This window comes from Verticillium alfalfae, genomic scaffold (genome assembly GCF_000150825.1).
Source record: "Verticillium alfalfae VaMs.102 supercont1.6 genomic scaffold, whole genome shotgun sequence".
Lineage (NCBI taxonomy): Eukaryota > Fungi > Ascomycota > Sordariomycetes > Glomerellales > Plectosphaerellaceae > Verticillium > Verticillium alfalfae.
The window spans coordinates 1,539,108-1,567,010 of record NW_003315033.1 but is presented as its reverse complement, the minus strand read 5'-3'; the positions used below and the strand labels follow the sequence as shown (position 1 = coordinate 1,567,010).

The 27,903-nt window shown below is 55.3% G+C and overlaps 11 protein-coding genes across 11 annotated transcripts in view; 5 read left to right on the top strand and 6 right to left on the bottom strand.

Moving 5' to 3' along the window:
- The window catches only part of VDBG_05582 (ATP-dependent DNA helicase recQ), a gene marked incomplete at both ends in the record, with an annotated part of 1,620 nt that extends 508 nt beyond the window's left edge, over window positions 1–1,112 (bottom strand). Inside the window, 4 exons of the mRNA XM_003004423.1 lie at window positions 248–696; window positions 751–785; window positions 842–960; window positions 1,033–1,112. Coding sequence (XP_003004469.1) covers window positions 248–696; window positions 751–785; window positions 842–960; window positions 1,033–1,112 — 683 coding nt within the window. The remainder of the gene's footprint in view (window positions 1–247; window positions 697–750; window positions 786–841; window positions 961–1,032) is intronic.
- Window positions 1,113–2,842: 1,730 nt separating this feature from the next.
- VDBG_05581 (conserved hypothetical protein) lies at window positions 2,843–5,882 on the top strand (the record flags this gene model as incomplete). The annotated part of the gene is made up of 3 exons (XM_003004422.1): window positions 2,843–3,192; window positions 3,266–3,377; window positions 3,432–5,882. 3 exons carry the CDS (start codon window positions 2,843–2,845, stop codon window positions 5,880–5,882), a joined length of 2,913 nt encoding a protein of 970 aa, XP_003004468.1.
- Window positions 5,883–6,638: 756 nt separating this feature from the next.
- On the bottom strand, window positions 6,639–7,217 carry VDBG_05580 (linoleate diol synthase; the record flags this gene model as incomplete). Its single annotated transcript, XM_003004421.1, has 2 exons — window positions 6,639–6,950; window positions 7,173–7,217. 2 exons carry the CDS (start codon window positions 7,215–7,217, stop codon window positions 6,639–6,641), a joined length of 357 nt encoding a protein of 118 aa, XP_003004467.1.
- A 211-nt stretch (window positions 7,218–7,428) lies between these two features.
- Window positions 7,429–10,389, bottom strand: VDBG_05579 (linoleate diol synthase; the record flags this gene model as incomplete). The annotated part of the gene is made up of 11 exons (XM_003004420.1): window positions 7,429–7,608; window positions 7,660–7,760; window positions 7,813–8,341; window positions 8,454–8,658; window positions 8,710–8,815; window positions 8,863–9,070; window positions 9,126–9,168; window positions 9,221–9,301; window positions 9,354–9,589; window positions 9,661–10,086; window positions 10,177–10,389. 11 exons carry the CDS (start codon window positions 10,387–10,389, stop codon window positions 7,429–7,431), a joined length of 2,328 nt encoding a protein of 775 aa, XP_003004466.1.
- Window positions 10,390–10,671: 282 nt separating this feature from the next.
- On the top strand, window positions 10,672–11,765 carry VDBG_05578 (conserved hypothetical protein; the record flags this gene model as incomplete). Its single annotated transcript, XM_003004419.1, has 2 exons — window positions 10,672–10,698; window positions 10,995–11,765. 2 exons carry the CDS (start codon window positions 10,672–10,674, stop codon window positions 11,763–11,765), a joined length of 798 nt encoding a protein of 265 aa, XP_003004465.1.
- Window positions 11,766–11,965: 200 nt separating this feature from the next.
- Window positions 11,966–12,952, bottom strand: VDBG_05577 (synaptic glycoprotein SC2; the record flags this gene model as incomplete). Its single annotated transcript, XM_003004418.1, has 3 exons — window positions 11,966–12,239; window positions 12,356–12,866; window positions 12,916–12,952. 3 exons carry the CDS (start codon window positions 12,950–12,952, stop codon window positions 11,966–11,968), a joined length of 822 nt encoding a protein of 273 aa, XP_003004464.1.
- Window positions 12,953–15,355: 2,403 nt separating this feature from the next.
- VDBG_05576 (predicted protein) lies at window positions 15,356–17,038 on the top strand (the record flags this gene model as incomplete). The annotated part of the gene is made up of 1 exon (XM_003004417.1): window positions 15,356–17,038. The coding sequence occupies one exon, from the start codon at window positions 15,356–15,358 to the stop codon at window positions 17,036–17,038; it is 1,683 nt and encodes a 560-aa protein (XP_003004463.1).
- A 661-nt stretch (window positions 17,039–17,699) lies between these two features.
- Window positions 17,700–18,717, top strand: VDBG_05575 (40S ribosomal protein S8; the record flags this gene model as incomplete). The annotated part of the gene is made up of 3 exons (XM_003004416.1): window positions 17,700–17,749; window positions 17,990–18,064; window positions 18,156–18,717. 2 exons carry the CDS (start codon window positions 18,001–18,003, stop codon window positions 18,713–18,715), a joined length of 624 nt encoding a protein of 207 aa, XP_003004462.1.
- Window positions 18,718–19,515: 798 nt separating this feature from the next.
- On the bottom strand, window positions 19,516–22,515 carry VDBG_05574 (GTPase-activating protein GYP5; the record flags this gene model as incomplete). Its single annotated transcript, XM_003004415.1, has 5 exons — window positions 19,516–19,578; window positions 19,651–20,499; window positions 20,595–21,535; window positions 21,926–22,313; window positions 22,432–22,515. 5 exons carry the CDS (start codon window positions 22,513–22,515, stop codon window positions 19,516–19,518), a joined length of 2,325 nt encoding a protein of 774 aa, XP_003004461.1.
- A 1,920-nt stretch (window positions 22,516–24,435) lies between these two features.
- On the bottom strand, window positions 24,436–26,681 carry VDBG_05573 (cupin domain-containing protein; the record flags this gene model as incomplete). Its single annotated transcript, XM_003004414.1, has 5 exons — window positions 24,436–24,566; window positions 24,632–25,229; window positions 25,295–26,310; window positions 26,374–26,513; window positions 26,605–26,681. The coding sequence occupies 5 exons, from the start codon at window positions 26,679–26,681 to the stop codon at window positions 24,436–24,438; spliced, it is 1,962 nt and encodes a 653-aa protein (XP_003004460.1).
- A 426-nt stretch (window positions 26,682–27,107) lies between these two features.
- VDBG_05572 (ribonuclease H2 subunit A) lies at window positions 27,108–27,902 on the top strand (the record flags this gene model as incomplete). Its single annotated transcript, XM_003004413.1, has 1 exon — window positions 27,108–27,902. The coding sequence occupies one exon, from the start codon at window positions 27,108–27,110 to the stop codon at window positions 27,900–27,902; it is 795 nt and encodes a 264-aa protein (XP_003004459.1).
- Between the last annotated feature and the right edge of the window lies 1 nt (window position 27,903).

The window sequence follows — 27,903 nt, the reverse complement described above, 5'->3', positions numbered from 1 at the left end:
CCCCACTCTCCTTGGTCAGTTTCGCATGGAAGGGGCGGGCACCGATACCCTCTGTGGGTGTAGGGCGTTGGCCAGGCTTTCACATTCGTCCCTCGAAATAGTGTAGATGATGCCCGACACGTTATCCAGTCGCTCGCCCAGTGCTTCCAGTTCCGACTTGCGTGGCTCCGCCTTCCGCCTGGCGTGGACGCTGCGAATCCACTTGATGAAGTCGGACAGCCTGCCGTCCTCCCGATCTTGTGTGTACCTGATCTCGAGATGCAGGTTCGGACGGTGCGCCGACATGACGAAACTTTTGAGCCTCTCAGGGGTCGCACTCAGACCGAGCGTCATCAGAATGTCATCGCGAACTAGTGGGTTAGCAGTCGCAGTGAGACACGTGATCGGGACCGTGGGGAACGTTTCTCGAAACCACGAGAGCCGCTTGAAGTCTTTGCGAAAGTCGTGACCCCATTCAGAGATGCAATGCGCCTCATCAATAGCGACCCGCGCTAGCTCGCACTGCTGGTGCACCAACTTGAGGCGGTTGCGGAAGGACTCTGACGAGCATAGCTCGGGCGTGACATAGAGTAGCCTGGTCCGAGGGTGTCCGCTGGCGAGATCTCTATTGATACGGTCCTTCTCCTCGGGCCTGGTGTTACTGTTGTACGAGCTGGCCTTGATGCCTGCGGCTTGCAGCTGTTCCACTTGGTTCATCTGGACATCTCAGCCGAGCTCGTGGCGCCGCAACGAAAGGGGTTGAGCTCTCACCATCAAACTCAGCAGGGGCGACACGACGATGGTGACTGGAGCACGAATTGTAAGGGCGTCAAGTTTGTACACAAGATACGACTCTACTCACTGCCTTGGTCGATGCATGCTGGAAGCTGAAAGCATAGGCTCTTGCCAAAGGAGGTGGCGGCTTGCACAAAGACATCGTTGCCGTCGAGTGCCGCCGTTATGATTTCCCTCTGCTGTGGTCTGGACCGGTCAAAATTTGGGTCAACGCATGCGTCTTGCAGAAAAAACGTGGCCAGAAGAACGCTCGCGTACCTGAAGCTTTGTTTTTTGAACTGTCGACGCAGGGTAAAGTCAATATCGACACATGAATTGCTTCTTGACAGGGGAGCCATGGCACTGGTTTCGCATTGCCACTGGCCGAGAAGAGCGGTGGCCGGGGTGGTGCCGCCCGAGCGACCGTGTGTTCCACGAGGTCAGGCGAGGCAAGACGAGGCGAAGCGAGGCTGTCTGAGGAGAAAGAAGAAATAAGAATGTGTTTTGTTTCCTGCGTCATGTGGTCCCGCCACCTAGGTCGATATGGACAGAACCAAGGCCGCGCAGCTGAGTCGTTTCGGCTCGTATTCGTCGGCGTTTGTGGGATTTCTTCTCACGGTTCAGTCGGTCATGTTCACTCGTCAGTTGACAATGTCCGATACCTTCAAACCAACCCTCGTTTTGGTGTTGGGCTGTCTCGTCGGCTTCCCTTTTGGGCGGTCCGCAGGTATGGGATCTCCGCTCAACCGCCGAGACCCAGCCAGCGGAAACAAGGAGGATCAGCGTCTGACTCGACAGGAGTTCGCTCCAGTTGTAGATGTCAAAAGGATTCCTCGGATGCCCGTGAGCAAACAGAGTTGTAGGCGGGCGTGGCGTGACTTGCGACAAGAAGTGCTCGGGCGATTTGACGAACAGACATTATGCTCTGGAGGAAGAAACAAACATCTCTCGGCTGACGCCTGAACTGGAGGCCAAGGTACCTACCTACCTCAGTACCTAAGGTACCTCAGCAATGCAGACCCACCGCACCGCCTCAAGGCATCCCTCCTTCCAGGAGCGCTGTCAGCGTGTCAGGAGGCCTGGAACGCGGCCCATCCCGGGGATCTGGATCTCTCTGCACTGGGACACCCCTAAAGCTTCTAGGGGCTCCCCTAAAGACGTTGCCTAGAACCGAGTGTTACAGTGGTCCATTGCCTCCAACCACGCGAGTATTGCTCACCAAACCCTGTGCGCACAGTGACGTCCCTTGCACTGCTTGAGCGATTGGCCCCTGGTGTGCCTTGCAGATACACTAAACCATACCTGCTTTAGCCGCCCTGATGAGGTAGACCCACTGTGAGCGATGTCCTTACTATGGCCACCCCGTCTCTGAGGAGGCCCAACGCTCATGTACGCTGCAGTTTAGGTTGGAGCACACCGGGTGGGACGTCACAATTAGCGTGTTCTAGGAGCACGGCGGCGTCGACCCAGTACATCAGGAAACAAAAGGGGGCACCCTTTGGCCCCCCTTCTCCTTCTTTCTGCCCTCGCGCCAGCCGCTGGTTGTACCAAGCCTGCACGCCCGTTCCTCCACCTCCACCTTTGCTCGCCAAAGACGAAAGCTCCATGTCGGGTTATCAGTTTCACAACCCGGCGCCGTCTTGTCCAACCATTTGAACAAAACTGACCCCGATTCCCACGGGAAACATTTCCGCCTCGCCTTCTCACACGTCCTGTCCACTCGACTCGGAGACCGCCCCCCCGACTGAACTGCGGATTGTTCTTCTGTTCACCCGTTCGAAATTCCACGCCCACGACACCCATGATGAACTTGCCTGCCCCCGAGTCACGTTCGGTTTGACCTAAGGCTCGACCTCCCAAGGCACACTTTGTCTGAGACGAGACGCCTCTCCACATTCGATCATCGCATCCCTGAACCGTACCACCCGTCTCGCTCGTCGAATTTGAACATCGTTATCGATCCCTACCCCGATTCTTCACGGAGCGCAACTCTTGCCCTCTCCTTTCCGAGTGACCGAGCAGTCCGAACCCCATCGACCCGACCGGTCCAGTCTGTCATCGCAGAGCCCGACAAAGGGCAATGGACAGAATGGAAAGGTCAAATGGCCCTCGAGGCTTGCCCGACAATCCTGCCCAGGGCGTTCGACGCTTGCCGATGGGAAATTCGCTTCCACCGCCCATGCCGCCCATGCCCAACATCCGCAACACCTCCTCGTCCAACGCGACACTGTCAGCATCGACACCAATATCATCTGCGCAGGTCGTTGCGCTGGCCAGAGAGGCTATGCAGAATGCCCTCCGAGAAAACGAGTCCCAAGCCGCGGAAGCTAGTGCGGTCAGTAATGACCTGAAGCCAGGCGTCACGATAGATCTGAGTCGGAAGGGGATCCAGAAGCTCCCCGAGGAAGTGGTGGATATCATCAAGAATGAACTTGAACGGTTAGTCTGCCGCGAAGTCGAATGTCTCGCCGTCTTCCCCCTGATTCTAACTCGATATCTTCCTAAATTCCAGACTTGCTTTGTCTCACAATCAAGTCGCCTCATTTCCTTCAAGATTCGCCGAGTGCACCTCACTACGGTATCTGAACGTCAGGAACAACCAGATCCGAGAGTTCCCCCTGCCTGTTGGTTCCTCAATATCCACTCCCCTTGCGACAGCTGTCTAACCTTGGTCCAAGTTGTGCGATTTGAAATCGTTGGAGATTCTCGACTTGAGCAAGAACAAGTTGAGGGTGCTGCCCCCGGAGATCGTCAAACTTACCTCGTTAAAAGTCTTTTCAGTCCAGAGGAATCGCATCGAAGAATTGCCTCTTGCTCTAGCCGACATGGTATCATTGCAGGTTCTCAAGTTCGACGGGAATCCAATCAGTTTCCCGCCACGCGAGGTTTTACAAGTCCAGGCAACCAGTCCGCCGAACGAAGGATTCCTGAAGGAAAGTGAGGTGACGGAGATTGCCGTTACGTCTCACATCAAAAAGTACCTCCGACAAAAGGTAGTCAGCAACGGGCGTGCCGAGTCCGAAAGTGCAGACGAATCCAGTGAGAGCATAGAAACACCACGCATGCCACCGATCAAGCGAGTCACCAGCGGCCGATTCCCCGTCAAGGTCAACGGCGCAGACCCTCCGGACAGCATTCGATCACCAGCTGCCATTCGAGCCCCACCGATCCCTTCACGTTCACATTACCGAGGCCTGTCGCAGCAGTCATCAACTATGCGAAGACCAGGCGTCATGCCTCTCACCATCGGCAACGTCAACGAGCGCGTCAGAAGTAACTCCGAAACTGTGCTCCAAGCATCAAGAGGCGAACGGCCAGAGTCCCGCGCTCGGCGTATGGGCGTCGTTTCGCAAAAACAGAACCAACTTGGCACCTTGGACGAGACACAGGCCAACAACCGATTCAGTCACTATCGCGGCCTTAGCCACGGATCTGCCATGACTGGTGCCCCCGTGAGCATGGCACTCAAGAGCCCCAACAGCCCTGCTGAGCCTTTTCTACAGCGGCCGGTCTATGTGCGGCGACTGTCGATCCTGCCTGAGCGTCGACGCGAGTCTAAGGTGTTCGACCCTATTCTCGAGGCTGCGAAGGGCATTCTATACGCCGTTTTCCAGATTCATCCAATGATCCAGATGTTGATGAGTCTGACTAGCGACGGCTCTGCTAAGAGGTCGAGCCTCGAGATGATTTTCTACAACACAAATTCACATGTTGAGGAGCTAGAGCAAGAAATTCAGAACCACGATCCCACGGTGGGCGGCGAGGACCAGTCCGGCTACGACTCTGGTTATAATGACGAGAATGTGCGGCGGGCGTGCCAAACACTCGTGGGCGCCTACACCCATGTGTGTGCTCTTCTTACCAACAACATCGACTCTTTCGTCGACAATGGAGATCCACGGTACATCCGGACACTCTTGATGCTCATCTACAACAGCGTCATGGAGATCAGAGTGACTTTGCTCGCCATGCCCTCTGGGCAGAGTCAGCAACCATGGGACAACAGGGGCTTCACCGGGAACACCATCAAGCCGCACTCGCGTGATAACTCCAACGCTGTAACCCCGACTGCCGATCGCATGGGGCCGCCGCCGCAACGCACACGGGGTGCCCAGTATCTTCACAACCCTAGCAACCTCAGAGTTGCCACTGATGTGCCCATATCATACGTCAACAGCAACGGCAATGGAGGCAACCGCACCGCAACCCTGACGTCGGCGACCCCTCGATCTGGGGAGTCATTTTCCTCCAATGTATCGAGCAACCGTGGCATATCTGATTTTACGGATGACGATCGGTACTTTGAGAAGATTTTCTTGATCCTTCGAAGGTCTTCTGATCTCGTCATGCGCACCCTACCCATGTTCCAGAGCCAGCTCGCCAACGGTGCGCGGGTAGCAGCAGGGCAGCGTGCTTTGGAGGATGAGATTCGACGCTGGAAAGGGCTGATTCAAGAGTGTGGCCGGACCATACAACAAGCCGAACTGCTCAAGAACCGCCTTTCATTGATAAAGCTGAAGGAGCCAGGAGTCATGGGACAGTCCTCCTTCCGGAGCTTGATCAAGAGCTTCGTCAATGCCTGGGCAGAGTTTGCGACCGAGGTCAAATATGCCAGCCCGGTAGTTCCCCTGCCTGGCGATACAAGAACGAGACTGCGCCCGATTCACCAGGCGATGAAGGAAACGTCAGATACAATCTTGTCATCGCCATGGGGGTCCATGCTCTCTCACACTGGCGGCACGCATTCTTCCAGCTCCAGCACCATCTTCAGCCCTGGCAGCCATCAGCTCAATAACCCTCCATACCAGATGCCCATGACGCCGCAGAGCGCAGCTCTTGGCCCGGCCGTCCAGGCCACGGTGCCGTCGACGCCACAGAGCGCGTCATTCGCCGCAGCGTTCAACGGCAACGTCTTCGAACGCGCTGACGCCCTCATATCCATGGGTGGCATCTCCATGTCTCGAAACAATACCCTCCTTTCCAACCATGGCAATCACAGCTTCTCGTCCGTGGCGTCCCTTGCATCGGACGGCTACATGACGCCCTCCTCCGCCATAAGCCCGGGCGGCTTCGGTCCTGGACCCTACCACTCCCACTCCCGCCTCAATGGCAGCAAGGTCGCCTTCTAGAAGAGGTTTGCTCGCCGCCGTACAAATAGAACCTAGCAAGTTCCCTCACACGTCTTGCTTTCGTCACATATACACATACAACTCGCCCCAATGATCGACGCCCCACCTACATTCGTCTTTGATGACGTCCCACCCTTCTATTGAGGGGCATAGTTTCTTGTCTTTTTTTTTCTCTGCTCTTCTCGCATAGCATCGGCGCCGGCAGGTTTCTTTGATACACATGGAAGATAAGGAGAGCAGGTACACTCGTTTCATCATAGTTTGTGTACTCCCAATATTCCTCTTCTCGGCCAGGGCCGAAAGGAGGCTGGGTCACCACGATACAAAGGAGGCACGGCACACAGGAACTGGACATGGGTGCCATGCCTGGATTTGTTCTTTTGGCGCAAGGGCAAGGAGGATACGCCGGGCTTTGTGAATACAGGCACACAGACATGGCGATTGAGCATGAGCGGCGGTCGCTAGCATGGGCCTCGCGATGCTGCTCGTCGGATTGTGCTGTCGGCACCTTGATGTTAAATGTATAATAGAAGCTCCTGGGAGCTGGCTGTAATGTTGATCATCAATTGCCCAATCACGGGTTCAACGCCAAGGCATGTCGGCTATCAACCTCAACAGCAGTGACCTAGCTTATGTACTCAAGTATTGGCGGAGAGAATGCATTTAACGACAATATCAGAAAGCGATACTCATAGGTCTGTAGGTTTAGGCTGTCTATAGACTCGTCTCGTACTCCTCGGCAAGCTTCCACGGCTCTCAGGCGTCGAAATGCAACTTCATATTCACGGGAGACGGAGAAAATTCTCTCCAGAAGACATCCATGTATCGATCCAACCCTGCCGCGTCTCCGTCATCAACGGTCTTGATCTCCCCCTGCGGGCCAGGGGCCTTTCGTACATTTTTGAGACGTGCCACGGCGCGAAACATACTGACGAGCACAAAGCGACTGAGAGGGCTGGCGAGAGCCTGGTTGGGGCCGTAGCCAACAAAGTGGTAGCTGTCCAGGGGTCGGGTGACCAATATATCGGTCGGTCGGGGATAGACTTCCGCATTGAAGGCGAGATCAGACTACATCTGCAAGTCAGCTTCAGTAGAGTCAACGAAGTCGGATGAGCTGAAGTCGCAGCCTACATATTTGATCACGAGCTTATCCCCGACTTTTAACGTTTGGGGGTGGCCTTGGACATCACTGTCTCGATTCACAGTCTTGAAGACGCTATAGTTACCGTTCAGCCCTACACCGCAGGGTTAGGTGACCTCGCTCATCGATGGACAGATGGAACAACTTACGGATGGCCTCCATCGCATAATGCAGCAGCATGTCATCATGGTCATGGTTATCTGAGGCTGCTAGGTTTTGTAAAAGAGGCCAGTATTCAATCCCTGGTCCCAAATAGTAATCAACAACCTGGCATAGCATGCGAGATTGGTTGACGACGAATGCAGCCAGCGCAGGATGACATCGATCCAGGCAACTTGACAAACGCTGACGCCTGCAACGAGCAACTTGCGAATGACTCATAACCAAAGCTTCTTCAATTTCTTTTCAGGGTCCCCGACGTTCTGACTGGTGATCCTCGTCGTCAAGCAGCAGCATGATAGCCGGGACATTACTTATTTCAATTTCGAGGTTGTCACCGACCGACGCAGCAATAGGCTGGGCTGCGATACGGATATTGTATGACAAGACCGGGTCCAGTCGCAAGAATAAGACGGCAAAGATCGACTAATCAAAGCATCAACATTAGTGACAACTAAAAAAATGAGGTGGACTTACCACGAGTGCGGAGTGAAGATCCTCTGGGGTGTGCGCTCCGTCAACGTCTACCTGCGACTTCAGAGGCAATGGCAGCAAATGACCAACGAAGTTGATGGGTACTATTCGAAGAGTCAGTAGTTGTATGAATATCATTAAATGACATAAACATACTGGCATTGGCGAAATAGGCAACCAGGTCGATTTGCAGTGTCTGGGGAAGCTCTCCGATTTTCTCTGCCTCTGGGTAGATGCATCTTGATAATTGACTGAACAAATCTCTAAACTCTGTCTCCAGGCTTGGGCAGAAGATAGTCTTCTCCAAGCGAGCTCGCCTTTGCTCGAAATCAGTCGCATCGCCATACAGGCCCATCTGGTGATTAGGCTTCCCCATCAAGTACGTCAGCTGATGTCTCCAGCTATCGCCTGCAAAGGCGTCACTCTGGAGAATTTCCTTCACGGCAAGAGGACTAGAAATATGGATTTGGGGACTCAAAGTCCGTGTACGATCGAAGGAGTACCGAGACTCTCGCTGTAGGCGCTCCACGATGGTGCGGTTAGTCGTCGGCGTAACCAACGGTAGGTGAGCGTATATACTGCTAGGGGAAAAGGCAGTCGGCAACGCTCGCAATACCAGCTTGTGGAACACACATCCGTCGTCGACCAGTACATCAGATGCAGCCTCATGGTATCTGTTCATGATCTCGTTAGCTTTTACTCTTTCTGAAACAGATGGAAAGCACTCACCCCTAGTTTGTGAGGTTGCCTGTATGGTAATCGATAGTATAGAACCGGTCGCCGCGAACTAAGCTTACTGCATCGGAGAGTATGGCTCGACTCAGCGTATAGGGGGCGCACAACCCACTACCGGGTATCATCAATGGTTTGGCATCTTCGCTGAGAAGACCAGGATAGAGTTCAACCATGTCCGGTTGTCCGTAAAGAGCCTGGAGGCGCTGTGCTACTGCGGGGTCTGAGGTAATGTGCTCAAAGCATGTGTAAGGAAGCAAGCCAAAATACCTAAGAGACTGAAGTGTCAGGCCGATCCCTGTGCCAAAATTGAATACATACTTGCGGAAATCATTGAGAGTAGCTACACGCAAGGCGCGAGCGTGGTTTATGCCAATAACTTCCATCATACGAAGTGTTCGTGGGATATTGTTTGGGCCGAATGCCCCTACCACTTGTCAGACGAAGAAAGGGCATTGTCTTAAAGTTGCCTACCGGCAGCATCCTCGATGCTCTCGACCCAAATCCGAGCAAGATCGCTGTCAGAGTAACGTCCATCCGGTCCTCTTGTCAAGCCACCAAAAGTGCGTCGTTCGGGCGCACTGGCAACAGACTGTTCAAAGGTTGCAAAGCTATGTGAGTCTGTAGCCTCCATCCTATCTTTAGGGTCTCGAGGTAACGACTCAAGATGCGCATCCAACCACTGGTAAGAGATTAGCTGGGTTGAAATAGTGGTGGTCTCGAGGACTGTTCAGTACCCTTTCGTCTCTCTCGCTGATTGCCGAATGCCACCTATAGAGCCTTTGTTGACTGTCAGAAAATGGTCTGCTCTGACGTATATCTTGTGTCTCACAGGTTGAACTCGAAGCTGCATTGATTTCCGCCCGCTCGAGGGATCTTTTCCGTGTCTGTTTCCATTCGAGGGTCTAAACTCCTGAAATACATGTTGATATTTGAGCTGACGCACAGTTTGCTAGAGAGCTTACCAGGTCGAAGCCGTGTGGTTGAGGCCAAGAATGACGCGGAGATAGTCGTGGAGAATCATGTTAATGTATAGACCGCATACAATCAATCTTCCTGTTTGGAACAAGTCGTTGTCGAGGATCTCGAGTGCTCGTTTCCTCGTGTTCGAATCTTGGGTTCTGCTAGGCTGTGAAAACCGGTTGCGTTCGTTGATCATTGCCAGTCTTTCCACAACCCAATTGTGATAGCGATTGAAGAACTATCCGGTCAGTAGGTGTACCGCAGTCAGGGGGCACTCGGCCTGTCACTGACAACTAGGAGACAATTGACCCCGGGTGGAAAGCCATGGGTGCGCTTCTCGCAGAAGGAGTCTGGCTTCAGCTTGCCATTCTTGAAGGTCCTTATAGTGTTCTGTTCGTCTTGATTGGCACCATACAGCGGGGCAAGGTCAAGGTAAGACGACGTGAGGGAGACGCTGGGATCATCGTGCGATGTTCTGAAGATGTCGTGTATGATGATAGTGGCTAGGTAAAAGAAAACACTAGATATGCCGTTTGGGTGAGGCTTGAAACCGCCATCCTCGCGCGACAGTAGGGTGTCAAATATAAGCTGGGCCTCGGGTAAGGCTGATGGTTGCCATGCCGTTGGCTGGACGGACCTCGAGTATGATGACCCCGCCTTGCCGAGAGATGGATTGTAAAGACTGTTGTAGGAACCATCTGCCTGTCGGTATCGGTAAGGCTCTCCGAAAAAAGACTGTGGAGGGTGATCAAGAGTGTTCTACAGCTCAGCAATTATCGGCCCTGTGAGCCCTCGTCGAGCCGTGCCGTTAGGAAGCGATGCTACGGTCAGCACGACATTCTCTAGGTCCAATCTGCGGTCATCTGTCAGTCCCTTCTTCTGCTGCTGCCCTGTCTGCCGAGTGTCTGGGGGATTATCGGAACCAGGCGCTTGAGGCTCGTCTGCTGGCTTGTGCGTCATGAGATCAACAGCTAATTGCGGATAATCGCCGACTTGCGCATGTCGCGGACGACGAAGCCTTCTGCATAGTAGTGGCATGTTGGACGAGGCTTTCTCCGACCGCCAAAAGCATGAGGGATATATAGACTAAATTTATAGTGGTGAGGTAATGCTGGTGTTTCTTTGTGATCAGACAGACAGTTGTGTCTTCACGGCGGTGCATCATGTTCGCGCGTGAAGGTATTTCAAGTAAGGCACCTTAGATAACGGTGCCTTGGGCGGAAGGCGCGGACGAGGCACTTGCCTCGCTGGAAAGACGTACAGAATCACCACTGGCTGTGAGGATACCCTTGGTTGAGCTCGCCTCAACTGCACATGACAATGGCCAAAGTCAGGAGCCGATGCTACGTAGGTACCGAACATACTGTCATGTAACTGTCACATGTGGGGAGCTATGTAATCGGTCAGCATGCACACCGAGACTCCGCGCGCGCGGGGTTCAAGCTGCCCTGTTGTCGCTTTTCGTGTTCGTCCACTTCACTGCCTACCTTATGATAAGGTGCCATTCGCGACCGTAGAACCCCGAATCTGACAGGTTTCAAGGTAAAGCCAACACGCATCATCATGTCGTCGTCCGAACCGTCGTCAGCTTCTGGCAGCTTTCTGCCACCCCAAGCTGCTCCTTCTTCGACAACAACGACTAGCCTCTCCTCCCCGCGCCAGCCCAGCCTCGCGAGCCCCCGCATCGCCCCTTCGACAACAACCTCACTCTCCTCCCCAGGCCTCATCAACATCCCGCCGCCCCTCCCCGCCCTGTCTACGACGTCTACATCGGCCTCCGTTCTCCACCAGACCCTTCCCTCCCCCGACCAGCAGCGCCATGTCGCCGAGGCCCGCGCCGCCGTCGTTTGCCTCCATCGGCAATATCCTTGACTCGGAGCTGCAGTCGCGCGCCACCCATGCTGCACGCCAACGCCGCCGCCATCGGCCGCCAGGAGCGCGATGTTGTGCGAGCCACCGACGGGCTGCGGCGGGAGAATGACAAGCTTGCCAAGTGGTCGGGCGATGCGGCGCGGCGGGTCAAGGAGCTTGGCAATGTGCAGAATTGGGCCGAGGTGCTGGAGCGAGACTTTCTCGTGCTCGAGGAGACGATGAGACTCGTGAGAGAGGGGAGCAGCGGGAGTTGTGGGAGCTGGAGCGGCAGCGGCAGCCAGAGCGGCAGCTGGAGCGGGAGCGACGACGGAGGCGATGGAGGAGCGAAGGTGGACGGGGATGGGGACGTGAGGATGGCGGAAGACATGGAGTCGGGCGGCGCGAGGTTGGCGCCCGGTTCGCCTGGCAAAGGCAAGGGAAAGGGAGTGGGTGATGTTTGCGCCAACACGCCTCAGAATGCCGCCGAACATGACCCCAGCAGCGAGGCGGTGCAGGGTCGAGTTCAGGGGAGAGCGGCCACGTCGCTGCCTATCACAACTTGACACGATTACGAAATGGATGACCGTCATGAAATAGGAAGTACGATACGCACAGAACGAATAACGAGGAATGAACATATTTCAGCTTTTCCGTGTCCTTTTGTTTGAAGTTTGGCACAGCCTGTACCATGATCAAATGTGTCTTAACAGACTCGAAGCAAACGCTGGGACAAGCTGACAGGCTGTGCATGTTTCCATACTTTCTAGTAGATGCCGGGCAGCAGCACAAACTTCTTCTTCTTGTATGTCTCAGGGAATTCCTTCCGGTACGCCCTCTCCTTGCCCTTGGCCCAAGCCGACATTTGCGCGGCACCGATCGCGATGAACAGCGCGGCGCTTGCACTGCGGCAAGCAATGATGACGCCGATCCATGCGGTGATCTCGAACATGTAATTGGGGCAGGTGACCAGCGAGAAGCCGTAGCCGCGAGGGATCTTTCCTCTCCGTACCGCCCCGCGTGCGCAGGCCGGCGAGGTTCTGGTGGACGATGGCGTTGGAGATTTCGCCAAAGGCGTAGATTAGGGCGCCGATTGCGTCGATGAGCGGATTGCTCGCTTTGGCGGCCGGAGACCAGGGCGCATAGATTTTCATACGCGCAGAGAGCGCCGGAAAAGACCCAATAGAAGAACGAGTTTTTGAAAATGTTGCGCGCAGGCATGGTCGACGCAGAGAACTTGTGGACGAAGAGCGTTTCCCATTCACGCTTGAGGAAGTGGCCCATGAACATGGCGAAGCCAAGCCACTGCGTCTGTGTCAGGGGCTTCGACGCTGCGTCGCGGTAGAGGTACGGGCGAAGGGCAATGACGGCGGCATGGAAGAGAAGGGGACCGAAGTACTCCACGACGAAGACGGTCTGCCACGCGATCTGCATGCCCAAATTCTTGACAATGAGGCTACCGGACGAGACCACATTCTCCTCCGAGCCAATCTGGGCCTTGCGGTCCTTCAACGTCTTCTTGGTGACAGGGTCGAAAAGACCAATCTGGTTATGGTCCTTGATGCCCACCTGGCGGGCAATAAGGACCTTCACATCTTCGACGAGGGTGTCGGCGGGGAGCTCGAGTGTGGGGGGGAGTTTCTTGATCGCCTGCTTTGGTGCTAACACTGTTGTGAGAAGAGTCTTCGAGATGCAAGGAGACGCTTGTTGACTCACATCGAGACACCAACTTGAGGGCAATTTTGGTGACCATATTGGCTCGGCCTACTGTGGTGTTGCTTTGACAAGAAATTTGTTGCTGTTCTAGGTAGGTAGGAAATTTGGCGACACTTTCACATTCAGCGAACTGCCCGCCCAATGGAGCTTTTCGTTGAGCCTCGGTACTCGGATAGAGGAAAGTGGCTCATAAATGAATATCTATCCGCAATAATGAATGCATCCGACAAATGATGCGAATATCGTGCGCGTCTCCATTTTACACGTTCCTGGTCATCCTGACGACATGACACTTCATGTTTGGGTTTACTTGCGGTCGAGTGATTCCATCAACTCTTGGTATCTGAACGACTCTGAACATGATGCCAAAAGGGTAGTCGTTGAGCGAACGTCTATCTTTCCCTAGGCTTCCGAAGTATTCATAAGACCTCAAGCCCCTTGACCTGTATCGTTTCTCTGATAGATTGCTGGCTACCCGGATGTCTTTCCCACTTGATTATGCTATGTTCACGTTCCTTTCTGATGGCAACCTGAAGAAATGGCGAAATTCTTCTCTTTTCGTAGAGATCATGCACACCAGTAGATGTGGCGGTAAGCAGATGATTAACATACAGTGAAGGACGTTAAAGTGCTGCAGCTGAATTGATCTGCAAGGCTTCTTTCTGGGTTCATCCAATCTTTGAAAACATGAGATACTGTGCGTGCAGCATCTGGCATCTCACACATGTGACTGATCATTTTGCGACCACTCGAAGCCACATTCAAGATCCGAGGTCGCCAATGGAACCTCGCCATCAAGAGAAGGCAACTCAATTAGAGGGGCGGATATATGGGCAGTCAAGGATCATTCTTAAGTGAATTAGCCACGAGACTCACATTGAGGTTGCATCGAGCAGCATTCTGGTGTTGAGACGTGTATTATCTCCGAGCAGCTGGATGATAGAAGACAGTGTTATGTAGCTGCACTCAATTGAAAACACAGGTTTCAGCACGTAGTAAGACAATCAATGTACGTCACAATCATAGGTGTTGGGTTACATGGTGCGCAAGATACTGTACCATACCGGCTTGAACAAATGATCTAAGCAACGAGAGTAGCTGGCAACCTGAGAAGCTACATGGGGTTTTTGAACATTATCAGGATGAATAATTGACTGCCGTCATGCTCAAGTTGTGGAGCAGAATTCCACCAGCAATCTTGAAGGTAGCTTGACAAAGAGCAGTTTAAGATCTGGGATAGGGATCTTTGAGACGCGGAGACAGCTATAGAGCACACTGGCACAGTTACTGTGATCGAGTGAACAAAATTCTATCCCTTGCTATACAAGACCTGAAAATCAACATCCCTACAAGAGGCACTAAGTTTTTTCCTGTCGTTTTTCGGTGGTACGAACCAAGAGCAGAAACCAAAGGCGATCCTCATGATTGCGAGCACAACTGCGGCAGAGTCACAAATGAATCTTGTCACAACTCACTGTTCATTCTCAGATCTTGCAGCAGGACGAAGAAGTCAAAGATAGACAAAGACGACGAAAGCATCGTGCAGCGCACGGTGCAATTGGAGGGCTGCCTGCCTGACCTTGTATCGCCTCCTGTTCTGACTGGCACATCATGCAGAGAAGCAATAGTACGCCAGAGCCCCTACAATTTTTGCTGTCCTCTTCTGTCTGCTTCTACGAAACGGATATTCCTGGTAGCCTTCATACTTTCAAAGACGTCAAATCACTAGATGCCTGCTCATTTCATCAGAGTAAAGCGCGAACTCAAGCGTTAAGAGAGATACCGACACGCCGTGAACTGTCTCCGGAGGGCATCCCAAGGACCTCCTTTGGAGAGGGCATATGGCCATCGGAAGAAGTTTTCTCAGTGTGCATTATCTTCGTGGCTTCACACGCTGAATGCTCATGACACCTGCCTGCGTACCTGCCTTAGGTAATTCGATACCATGAAGTGCCCTGATGATCAGGCAGTCAGTCTACTAAATAGTGATGAACAGGTGCAGCTACCATTCACTAGACACTTCTGTACCTTTCAGCAACGCACATATTTGATTTTGGGTCGCATCTTAGCGTAAGAGGTGGCATCTTTGGAACCAACACGTCTAAAGGTTCATCATCGGCACTGCCTGCATTCGAGTTGCGCTTCATTTTTTAGCAATCATCTATGGTAGTGTCGCTGTCTTGAATTCAGCTTCAATCAATCGTCAGTCACCAGGTGCGAAATCTTGCTCTGTTCACCGCAGGCATCGACAAGAAAACGTACGATTATGAAAGGCCACAAACAAACGGGGCACCACGAGCCCGCCCCCAAGGAAAGAAAAGCAGCCAGCAGTCTTCCCGGAAAGCGAGGACCAAGAGGATTCGTCAGCCCGATACACCAGAGGAGAAAGAGAAATAGAATCGCTCTTGCCCAAACCCATGCAACCTTCAAGATCTCCAGTATGGCCAGGAGCGCCCTAAATCCGAAATCAGCCCTATTCATCCCTGGCAGGCGACATCACGGCTACCGCGAGCATGCGAGGATTCCCGTCCCAGAAAGGCGAAAGAGTAATGGCCTCCGAACCCCCCCTGCCAAGAGCAAGAGAGTTCCTGCTAGCGAGCAGCGACCGCCAGGTTTGGAACTGTCATGGTGGCCAACTCCTGAACAGGCGGCCAGGCCTGTGCCGACAGACCTACACATCACCATGAAAGCAAGAGCTGCGGCTGCGACGGCTGCTGCTGCGGCTGCGACCGCGCTCTGTGCTAGGAGGATACTGAGCGGACATGCTGTCCAATACCCTGCGAGGCCGAAAACGCCTGGCATCATATGTATCCCGCTTGCCAAAACTGGACCGAGTCAAGAAAGTGCCAGTCATTTGACGCCCAAGGATGCTTCATCACAGGCAAAGACATTCCAGAGTTGTGCACAAAACAGCAAAGGAATAGCTATCAACAGCACCGGAATCACTCGTATACCGACCTCACAGAATTTTGAGCCTCCAGCGGACGCCCCAAAGGGTCCTGCTGCTTGGCGGGACGCGCAAGTGACGGCGAATCACTTAGTCCAACAGACCCCCAATATTATCTCTCCCATACCTCGCAGCACCGTCTCCGACCAGCCAGATCTTCTTCCTTCAGCACAAAGTGGCAGTGCAGCTTCGCCAGTGCCAGTGTCGATAAAGCCGACGGGTGCCTGGTCACAGTCGAAAGCCTGGGTGAGTGAACGAAGCCGACAGCAAGCCGCCTTCAAGAAAGTGCAGGCTAATCTGGGCCGCATCAACGCTGGCGACTCGCCAGCTGTACCCAGAACATTAGCAGAGTTTCTTGAGCTCAAGAAGTGGAAAGCGAAACGCGATCAAAGGTGTCTTCTGCGGAAGATCAGCTTGCTCGAGATGAACCAAGGCTCGGGGAACATGACATCCGATGCGAGCATATCCCTGATCTCTCCGAACAGCACAGACGAAACAGACGAAGGGGGCAAGGCAGCGAGCTACCCATCCAACGATACAACTCAGGTCCCCAAGGCTGATAATGTCGCCGAGAATGAGGGTGAGAACCTGGACAAGAAGGACGACAAGGGCACACTCGGTGCCTCCGGTACCAGTAGCGAAAGAATCGCCACTGAAATCCCGAAGCCTCCTGATATCGGCAACATTATGTTGCGAAGGCTGCTGGATGGGAAAACCTTTGAGGACAACAGGTCACCCGTCTTTGCGTCTGATACATGCTGGAATATCTCGTACAGTGACAGTTCTGGAATCCCCGTACAGCGTCGTGTTGATTGGCCATCGAAGACAGATTTGCAAGAATATGGTGATATGCGCTCGGCGGCGGGGATGCGCCGTTCGCTTCCGCCCCCTTGCGAGAATAGGCTTACGTCGAGACTTGCCAATATCGTCCACAACGAAAGCCGTTCGCTGCATGCCCGCTTGAAGAACATTCGACTCGATCGACTTGGCATAGGCCCCTGCGACCACAACCAAGTGTCGCCATGGGATGGGGTGGGCATGGCTCGACAACCTCGACCAACGACTTTGGCTAGGGAACAGGGTGATAGAATGGCTCAGCCTTCAGAATCTTCTGGTTGGGTTTCTGCTCTGGTTGATACATCGAACACATCGGAAGCACAAAACACGGGCCATTGATAAATGCTCGAGTTCTTCTTCAACTTATCAGCAGCTGAACGCCTTAAACCGGGTTGGTTTTGCCAGAGAGGGCCGCGAGTTGCAAAGTTTGGACTAAGACAGGGCCTACCAGATGCTTCAAGCAGGGGGGGCCAGCTTTGCAGCGTATGAGGTTGGGTAGAGGAGAGATGCCAACCACCATTGGAACACTGGCCCGATGTCAGGATTTGGTTGGAGGCCTTGGATGAATGAGGTGGATTGAAATGGTCATTATGGCGGAACATGAGGGCTCACAGCACAATAGAGGCTGCAAAAGACGAGTTATTCAAACGGCAGCGCTCATTAGAATTAGTATTCAACTTTTGATCTTATTCGCGAGCTGGATTGTCCTCAGCTGACAATCCACTCCACTAATGGCGGAGAAGACCCTGTTCCTGTGGCTTGAGTACCAGTAAGAAAGGTGGCTGAAAAATTGATCGTGCTCTCTCACTTGGTTTGTCGGCCGCGGTGAAATTTTGCGTCACGTGAATCCTCACACTCAGCTCGAAACTCCATATGCCCTACTTGGCCCGTGCACGGTAGTGGGGTTAGCGACTGGCGCTGCCAGACTCCACGCACAACTCAAGACGAAATTTCCCTTCTCGCGACTCCGACTTCCAGTTCATCCCGGAAAAAGTTCGACAACCACGCCCAACGACCAACACCCATTCTCGATTGCCGACTGATCATCAGGTTAGTAGACGGACACAAAAGACGACGACGAGGACGAATGCAAACCCTGACGGATATCCGCGATGCTCCACGTCGGCGAGATGCATCTGCCACGATTTCCCCGGTGTCGATTTCACCTCTGGTCGTTCCCCTGCAGCCTCTACCCACAGCCCACAAATCCTGCCTTCTTGTTGCCCATCAACCTTCATTCATCTCTCGAGAAGACAGACGGCTAACCTGTTACTCTTCTCTACTCTCCAGAATCTGCAATCATGGGTATCTCTCGCGACTCCCGTCACAAGCGCTCCGCTACCGGTGCCAAGCGCGCATACTACAGTGCGTAATAATTCCGAAAGCCCGTATGATTTTGTGGGCACTTTATTGTGCTGTTAAAAACCATACGTTCTGACCTTTTCATCGCCAACAGGGAAGAAGCGCGCTTTCGAGGCCGGTCGCCAGGAGGCCAACACCCGTATCGGTGCCAAGCGCATCCACACCGTCCGCACCCGTGGCGGCAACCACAAGTACCGTGCCCTGCGTCTTGACTCTGGCAACTTCGCCTGGGCCTCCGAGGGCACCACCCGCAAGACCCGTGTCATCGGTGTCGCCTACCACCCCTCCAACAACGAGCTCGTCCGCACCAACACCCTGACCAAGTCGGCCGTCATCCAGATCGACGCCGCCCCCTTCCGTCAGTGGTACGAGGCCCACTACGGCCAGGCCCTCGGCCGCAGGCGCCAGCAGAAGCAGGCCGCCGCCGCCGGCAAGCCCGTCGAGGAGGAGGTCAAGAAGTCCAAGTCCGTCGAGAAGAAGCAGGCCGCCCGCTTCGCCGCCCAGGGCAAGGTCGACCCCGCCCTCGAGAAGCAGTTCGAGGCTGCTCGCCTGTACGCCGTCATCGCCTCGCGCCCCGGCCAGTCCGGCCGCTGCGACGGCTACATCCTCGAGGGTGAGGAGCTCGCCTTCTACCAGCGCAAGCTCCACAAGTAGAGGGTTTCGCCCCCTATCGCCCCGACAACCGCTGTGATGCATGGTATGAGTACGAGGGAACGAGTTGGGTAACGTCACCTTGTCGAGCCGTGAGGCCCGGCATAGGACGGCAATGGGAAAAGTCCGGACTTTTGTGGGCTTTGGTGTTCGAGGGTTTTCACATCGTTCCGTCTGGCACCAATTCTTTTTCGCAGGGACGCCAAACAAAAGAACGGCATCTTGCGGGCCCGCCGGCGTCTGCGTTTACCTGCCCGACTAACGGGCATTCGGAGTGGCTTGGGTTAGGAACACTGAGGCCAATTCCAAAAAGTAAAGCAATGACCAAAACCCTACCTTCCCCGTGTATCTGTCTGTGTAACCCCTCCATGCTTTAGCTCGCGAACAACGGTTCCCGGCCACAATCCACATTCCAATTATGATGATCATGCGTTTCAGAGTATGATGTCTTGTTTTTTATTTTGGTCTATCATGATCATCATTACGCCGACTCTCATGATAAAGAAAAAGTAATGCTACAGTCGTGCACAGCAAACAAACGTGCTGGCGGATTTCCAAACCACGCCGACATATGTAACCCAACTGCCCAGTTCAGGTCACAAGACCAACGATAAGCCCAAAGGGTAAAAAACGCTGTGGCAAGAAGAAGAATGGTGCGTCTTGACCCAGCAAACCGCACATGACCAGGATGAGTCGATCCCAAGAGGCGCAACTATGTAAGTGTACAACATGCCTTTCATGCTAGACTAGGTAATGAAGCTTGCGGGCACGAAATCGGACAACAGAGTATCTCCGTCCCATGATCACGCGAATTGGCGCTTGAGATCCGTCCACTTGCGAGCGAGCGTCTCGTGGGATGCGTTGATCTGGGTTGGGGAATTAGTACAAGTGGTCGCCACAAGTGTGCGCGGTGGCGGAGAAGGGTGTAAAGAACATACCTCGGCGTACTGCATCTTGGTCTGCACCAATTCCTCCTCCAGCTCTGACATTTCCTTCTCCAATTTTTGGTTTTCCTCGTGCACCTTGGCGTTTCGCTTCATGAGATCATCGCGCTCCGCCTGCCATGCCGTCTCGAGCTCCTCGGGCTGCTTCTCAATGACGTTTCGTAGCTCGCGTACCTGGCCCTTGTATGTCTCGTTCTCATCCTTGAGCTCCTCGTTCTCGACCTTGGTGTGCACGAGCTCGGTTGCCAGGGCGGCCTGCTCGCGGTCGTACGCCTCGACCCGCTCCTCGAGCTTGCGCAGGCTAATGGCATACTTGGCATTCGCAGCGCGCAGCGTCTCGAGCTCGGCCTCCCGCTCTTTTTCGGCCTTGGTCTTTTCCTCCCACTCAAGTGTATACGCCTTGAGCGTCTCGGGCGTAATCTTGACCTCGCACGCGTCACGGACAAGCTGATCGGCGCGATAGACTTCCTTGTCAATGCTGGAACTCGAGCTTCCGAAGAATCCGTTGTCGAGTATGCTACCGGCGCTGGGGTCCTTGTCGATGTAGACGTCAAAGACCTTGTCCTTGAGGTGGGTGGTGAGTTGCGACATGTCGGACATGGCGAGAAGTGTCGAGGCGTTCTTCTGCATGAGAACGATGCCAAAGCGGAGAATAGCTGACAAGCCTTCGGAGAGGATGAGGTCGTAGATTCGCAGACGAGTGAGGGGAAGCGTATGCGAGAGCGTGAGACACTGTGTGCATAGAGTGGAGCTATGCTTTGCGATGCAAGTGCAGTAGAGCGCGGGCTCAAAGTCTCGAGTACGCTCAAACTGGTACAGTCGCATATGCAGACCTGGCATGTCCTGAATGAACAGGTCACGCAGGTGATAGTGGTTCATCAGCCTCACAAGAGACAAAACGCCTCCTCCTCAGGCATGTTGAACAATAGGGGCATGACCAGGAAGTTCATACCCTGCGCGTAGCCAACACCCTCGTCAAAGAGGGCATACGCCTTGCAGACGCCGAAGAGACCCTCCTGGAGCCCGGCAGAGGCAGCATGCTTGGAGTAACTCGTCCTCGCGCCCAGGTCGCGGCGGATCGTCTTCTCCAACTTCTGAAGCATAACAGCATCCTCTTTGCTGCGTTTCTTCTTCTCAGCTACGGCAGCCTGCGCCTTCTGTACAGCCTCTGCGCTCTTCTCGAGAGCAGGAGATGCGACAGGATTGGTTCCTGACTGGTCCGAGTGAACCGAAGACGCTGACGAATTGACGGCGTCGTTCTGAATGCCCAGGTTTCCGTTGCTCGCGGAGCTGATCGACGTGCCGTTGCTGTTGCGGTCCTGGTCCTTTTCGGTGCCCCTGGCCTTGAGACTCCGGTACATGGCCTCGAGTTCGACGTTGTTACTCTGGGCGAGAACCTGCCAGATGACGCCACGGATGGCGCTGGGGATGCCCGTAGCAATCGCCCTGTTCAGCTCGTCGGCGCTTGTGCGGGCGACCACCGCTGGCCCCTCGTAGACGACAGACTGCCACAGATCCCAGTCGACCTGCGCGGTCAGACATGGTCCGAGGGACCAGCATTGACGCCCGATGCGGTTCCAGGTGCCAGTGCCGGGTTTCGGGGCTCGTCGGCATGGGGTGACTTTGGGCGGCTGGTCGGGAAAGGGCCTCGCCAGCCCTCTCCATCGTGCCCGGGCACCCGAGATGCCCGAGCGCGGTTGCTTCTTGGGAAATGCTCGCAAGCGGCCGCCAGGAGCCCTTCTCGTCATCAACCGCAACGGCTGATGGCGGGATGCCTGCTCCTCTCGCATGCGGAGCAGCTTGAAGCGGTCCTTGAGACTATTCCTGCCGCTCTCGGCATCGTGTCCCTCTCTCTCCTCGTCGAGCTGCTGAGCATCATCTCGGGGTTGCTAGCCATGGTTGCGATAGAACTGGCCGTGTTCCTTCGGGGCGAAGTGGCGGGCGGCGACTGCTTGGTGGTATCCTTCTCCTTTGATGTGCTGTTTCGGGAGAGCCACGAGAATGGGCTCGTGAGTTTGCGAGTCGGTGGTCCTGGGTTTGGCGGCAACTGCTGGAGGGAAGCGGCAGGCGGAGCGAGAGGTGATTTGGAAGGTGATTGATCGGCAGGAGGCGACCAGGGCATGGAAGGGAGGGAGCTGGTGATGTTGCTCAGCGATATCGATCTGGGTGCGGCCTCCTTTTTCGGACTATCTTTGGGGACTGCAAGATATACACTCGGGTGAGCCTAGTCCATTCAAGAGGTACACTTTTCAATGGTGAGGCAACTGACCTGGTCGTGGTGGAGGGGGAGAGGAAGTGACAGCGTCGTCCTCGAGGCTGATGTTGTCGAGGTTCGACGTGTTCGAAAAACGGTGGGACTTGGAAGACTTCGGGGATTTGGGCGAGGAGGTCACAGACTCGACCTTATCGGGCACGTCAATGTCGACGTCAACCTTGATCTTGTCCGTAGACTTTTTTGTCTCGTCGTCGCTGTCGAGGGGCGGGCTTGGAGGCCGAGCAGCTTGTGCTGTTTCGTCCTTATTTGGGGCCTTCTTGTCGGGTGTGGATTCTGTAGGTTCGGATGCAGTCTCGTGCTTCGGGGACGAGAGTGTTCTCTTGGTGAGAGAGCGAACCTCCGGAGTATCAATGGTGCTGTCGACAGCGTCTTCGAATGTGTCCTGTGCAGCGTAGAGGTCAGAGTCAGCAGCTGGGCCAAGCAGCATGTGGCTATTGGACTAATGACGGGGTGGAGAGAGGGACGCAGGTGCATGCAACTAGGCTCGTAGGTGTTCTTACGTTCTCCTTGTCAGAGTGACCAGGCGTTGAAGGTCTCCTCTCCATGGCCGCGGGCGGCGAAGCTGGCCTTTCCGTGTGTGCCATGATGATGCTGGTGTTTCTGCGGCTCAATGGCCGGCTGGCGCTGCTTTGTGACTATGAAGAGCGACCAGCAGCAGGGCAACGAGGGCAGAAGCGGTTCAAAGCACGAAGTTGCAGTGCTGCAGGTGGGATGCTGATGTGCCTATTCGAGGACCGTGGAGCACGACCGCTGGTTGGTGGTTGAAAGAAGATCGCTGGGTCAAGTGTCCCCTGTGCCGTGTCTTAACTTTGAGCGAGGGACCGGGGGCTGCCGTGGCCGATGGTGAGGATTAGAGTGCTGTAACCGACAAACGTCTGCTTGCTTGCTTGCTTTGCTGGTTTCGAGGATCAGGATTTCGAATGCTCGACGCGAGAGGAGGTGGCGTAGACGAGATAAAGGCAAGCTGTCGTGTGCATATCATCTCCCTTTTCCTGTTGATGGAGCTCCGAATCCCGTTGAGTTTAGCTCAGCCAGGCCAGACCATGCTGCTGTGTTCCTGGGTTGGACACTGAAGGATGGACCCCCCAGAGAGGGCTGGACGAATGGCAACACGCTGGCACAGCGTCCAGTGCTGGGAGGGCTGGCTGGTGGCTCAAGATGGGGTCGTTGGGGAGGAGGGTGTTGCTTCTGGAGGGGCCCTCCTAGCGTGGCAGGGGACAAAGGGATAGTGGAGGGTACGCTAAATGGAATCCTGGCAGTTGGCGCATCACCTCGGGGAAAAGTGCATAAGCTGTCTGATTTCCTCGGCAGGTAGCTACCTCGCGATCTGATGCTACCTACCTACCTGGTAGGTAGGTACCCAGATATGTCATAACGATATTGATGGTCTATAATCACCGCGGCTGAGGTACTTGATGCACTTTCTTTTGGCCGCCATCACCACTTCGCCCTCGACTCTGATGCAGCCAAACAAAAATAAAAAAAGCACTGATGCTCAGTTTGTGTGCCCCCCCCCCCCCCTCTAGAGGCTGCCCCTTTTGCAGGCTCAAGTGGTGCGACAGGGCTGTCTCGTTTCATCGTCCAGATAATCTGCAGGCTAAAAAGCACCCTCCCCTGTTTAGTACCGCACTCCATCGAGCCTCACACCCAATCATTCTGACGGCTCGCCAACAAGGCAAGCCTGAAGCAGACAAACCCCGATGGCGGTGCTAATTCGATCCGAGTTGTCCGCGGTCTGACGGGCACGGCCGTCGCATTTGTCTCCGACTAGGTCAGCTCTCGACGACGTGCCTGCCCATCGCTGTCACGCGAGGGATCTCGACTGGCACGATGGCTTTGCGAGGCTCAGGGACGCGGAACATTCCACCGGGGACGCCATCAGCCACCCATTCTTGACGCGCCTGCAAAGGCGGCGGGATCGCACCTCTGTGGGCCATGGGTGGGTGTACTGTACACGTGTTGGAATAGGTTGGTCGGTTTGCATGAACAACAGCAGAGATTTGTTCATCCGAAGTCTTGGTCTACGCTGAACAGGGTCCGTCCATGCCACCATGTCGCTCTACTGACTGGGTGACGGAACGTGCTTCGGCGTCCTCATCTCCTGCTGTGCAACGCAATGTCCAGACTACCCAACTAACCTCGCATGAGACCTGTAGTGTACGACAGCTTCGAGTCCCGAGCGATTCGTCAAGTTCCCTACCCTCAAACATAAGAGACTCATGTCACTCATGACATGTGACATCAAACTTTCCAGATTGGAATATTATTGTCTTATTGCTTTGTACCTGTGTGCATTTGGCATGCCAAACGCAAACCTTCACAGCCCCAGACCATCAGAAAGGTTCAACTATCCGCCATCATTCCCAAGCGCAACCCGACGCCATACTCAATCATCGAATCGAAACCAGGCCCGCGTTCTCTTCGCTTCCAGGTTGCAGCCTTCATACCGCGTGGTGCCCCCTTTCCATCCTTCCTTCCTTTGTACAGTGCCACCCGCTAGGAAACTAGACAGCATAGGACGACTCGTCGGCCCGGTTCGCTCTAGGCTCCGGCTCTGTGACCATAACTTCGTTGCCCTGCGCAAAGAACAGGCGGGCTGGTTGGTCGTAATCGTTCAAAATGTTGTAGTAGTTGCCTATGCGCAACGTTAGTAAAGGGGACCATGGAGGTGATACTTGTTCAGGGAAGATGAATACGGACCTCGTGGCACGTTCCAGAATCCGCCCGCGCTGATCCTGAACTGCGTCTCGTTGACCGTCACTAGCACCTTGCCGTAGTGCACGAAAAACGTCATCTGGTTCTTCCGTGAATTCTTTGGCTTCTTCTCCGTGCCCGGCGGCAGGTCCACGACGCCGGCGCCGAAGAATTGCAGGCTGAGCAGCTTGGCGAACCGGAACGTCGCGTCGCGAATCTCACGTGTTTGGATGGCGCTCGACGCGATGGCGAGCTCGTTTTGCTCAAAGGCGACCGCTTCATCCGGCGCCGGCGGGTTGAGTTCGTAGTCGGGGTCCCAGACGACAGTCTCGCCCTCGACGCGGCCATTTTCCAGCTCCCATGGCTCTGGATCTTCCTCCTCCTCGTCGACCTGACGCTTCGCCTTGGACGGTCTGCCCTTCTTGCCTGTGCGTCCGGGTTTGCGTTTCGGGGCGGCCAACTCCTCTTCCACCCGTACCACCTCCTTGACGCTCGGGAGGACGAATCGTGAGTGTTGGCGTTTCGTGCCGAGCGCATCATCCCACGCCTCCTCCTCGTCTTGCACAACGTGCTCGTTGCGCCAGTAGGCCAGAGGGCGGTAGGACTGACGGCCAGATCGCGTCAGGTGGATTGCGTCGTTGGCTTCGCGCTTGAGGGATACAAGGCCACGAGCTTTAGGCAGCGGTGGCCCCTTTTGGACGCGTCCATGATGGAATCCTCGCCGACGTCCGATTTGCGTGGTCTTCCGCGCTTCTTAGCTGCGCTTGGCGCTTCTGGCGCGTCATCTTTTGCGGGTCTGCCTGCCTTCGGCGCTGCCGTCTTCTTTGCCGGCTCGGGCTCCTTGGTTTTGTTCGTGTTCTTTGGAGGTCGCCCTGCGGGTCGGCCTGGTTTGGCTTCTGTACGCTGGCGTTTCGGCGAAGGTGCGTCCGCTGGTTCATGCTCAGGGGCCGATTCGACGAGATCCGTGACGTCGCCTATCAAAGAACCCCTCGCGGATCGTCGTCGTTTGGAGGTCTGTGATGAGCTGGGTTCGGTCTCCTTCTGCTTCTGCTTCGCCTTGTTCTGCGCCGCCTTGCCGCGTACGATCGGCTCATCATCTTCCGACTCATCTGTGGCACCCTCTATGGCAGGCAGCTCGATCGCCCTATGTTCTTCGCGTGCCTTGCCTTTCGATGGCGCAGTTGATTTGGCCTTGACTGGCTCCACTACCTTCGCCTTTGCGATTGATCTGGGTGGACGGCCTCGTCGTTTGGGCGGCGCTGGCGTGGGCGAGGGGCGTGTTGACTCGACTTCCTCTTGTGCCTCCTCTTCAGGCTCATCTTCGTGCACGTCGTCTCCTCCAACCATGGCGAGCGAATCGTCCCCTCCGTTCAAGAGTGGGGAGTCGATCCTTGGACTCGACGCCGCTTCTTCCTCCTCTTCCTCATCCGCGCTGTCCTGTCTCCCGTTGACGCCGTTGGCGCGGCGGGCGCTATGTTGCGAACCACGGTAGTCGAGCTTCCGCGCCACTGTAGAGCTTGCGGGCGGATCCGAGTCGATAATGGAACCTCGAACTGGCGAAGATGAGCGGCCCATATGTGGGTTACGCATGGCTGGCGACTGAATGTTTGACTTCCTAGGTGATGTGCCGCGCGGGAGCAATCGCGGAATGCCCTTCATCATCGAGAGGGGTCCGGGTCCTGCCTCTGCGAGTTTGTCAGCTGCGAAAGACAGTGGAGGTCAGTGGAAGGAGGCGCAACTCGGCTCACCAGACTCGAGATCCATCTCCTGCTCGCCATCGTCGCTCGGCGTGCCATTGTCCTTCTCGGGAGAGGAGAAGAGACCTTCTACAGGGGCCAGGCCGTGTTCGTCGCGTTCGCCTGTATCAGGGAGTCCAACACCAGTTTTTCTACATCGTCCCGTTAGCTGAGCTGTCGTCAAGTCACATGCATCAATCAAGGCGATGGATCATGTTTGCGCTGAGCGTGGCATGCACATACCGACCAACAACACCGAATTCGCGGTAGTCGTCAGCTTGCGCCGTAGTGCGCCTAGCATTACTACGCGCAGGTGGCATCGTGAGAGCTGCAGACTAGCGCTGTGGCAGATGAAAACAAGCAGGATTGCTGCAAGTAGCTGTAGGGCACTCAGAAGCGCGTAAAATCAGAAAGAAGGCGATGCCTGATCTAGGCGCGCATGCAGATGTCAGATGTCGAGCTGCGGAATATTGAGGTGATAGTGTTTTGGGGGGGGCACGCTCACACCGCGCCCAATCGCGCCTTGGAAATACACTGGGCTGGCCATGCTCAGGGGGGGCGTGGAACTGATTAAGTCAGGCGCGTCAGGACGCGTCGAGGGGTCCGACCTTGCCTCCAGCTGCACATGAACAGCAGCACTACACCTACACAACCATCACGTTAGCCGCAATTCGCCTCGTTTTCTGTCCTCGGTTTCGTTCTTGTCTCTGCATTGTCACATAACTATCCAGGCACCTCCCATCATCATGGGCGACACACCAATGACGGAAGACATCGCTCTCGAAACTCCAATCCCAGGCGTCTACATCCCACCCTCAGTCAACAGGCCAGCGACCCTCGCAGGCGACTCGTACACATATTACTCGCCTCTGCCGCCGAATCTCTCGCCGACACCTCAAGATGCCGCCTCGTCTGCCGTGCCAGAGCTCGCAGCCCCCGACTCGCCCGCCGTCTGCCTCGGAATCGACGAGGCCGGCCGCGGCCCTGTCCTCGGCCCCATGACCTACGCCGCCTTCTACCTCCCCATGCCCCTCTCCGACCCGCTCCTCCGCGAGACGCACCATTTTGACGACTCCAAGGTCTTGACGCCCGCCGTCCGCTCTGCCCTCATGCGCGCCCTCTGCAGCCCGTCCACCGACCTCGCCGCCTCGTGCGGCTACGCCGTCCGCTCCCTTTCGGCCCGCGACATCGCCTCGGGCATGCTCAGCACCGCGAACCCCTACAACCTCAACGCCCAGGCCTTTGACGCCACCGTCGAGATCATCAAGGGCGTCATCGCCCGCGGCGTGCGCGTCGAGGAGATCTACGTCGACACCGTCGGCCAGCCCGCCGCCTACCAGGCCAAGCTGCAGCGCGTCTTCCCGAGCGTCAAGATCACCGTCGCCAAAAAGGCCGACAGCCTCTACCCCTGCGTGTCGGCCGCCTCCGTGTGCGCCAAGGTCACGAGGGACGCGGCGCTCGAGGTCATGTACGAGGCCCACAAGGCCGCGAACGGGGGCCACGGGGGTGCTGAGGACGGCGAGGGCATGGCGTGGGGCTGAA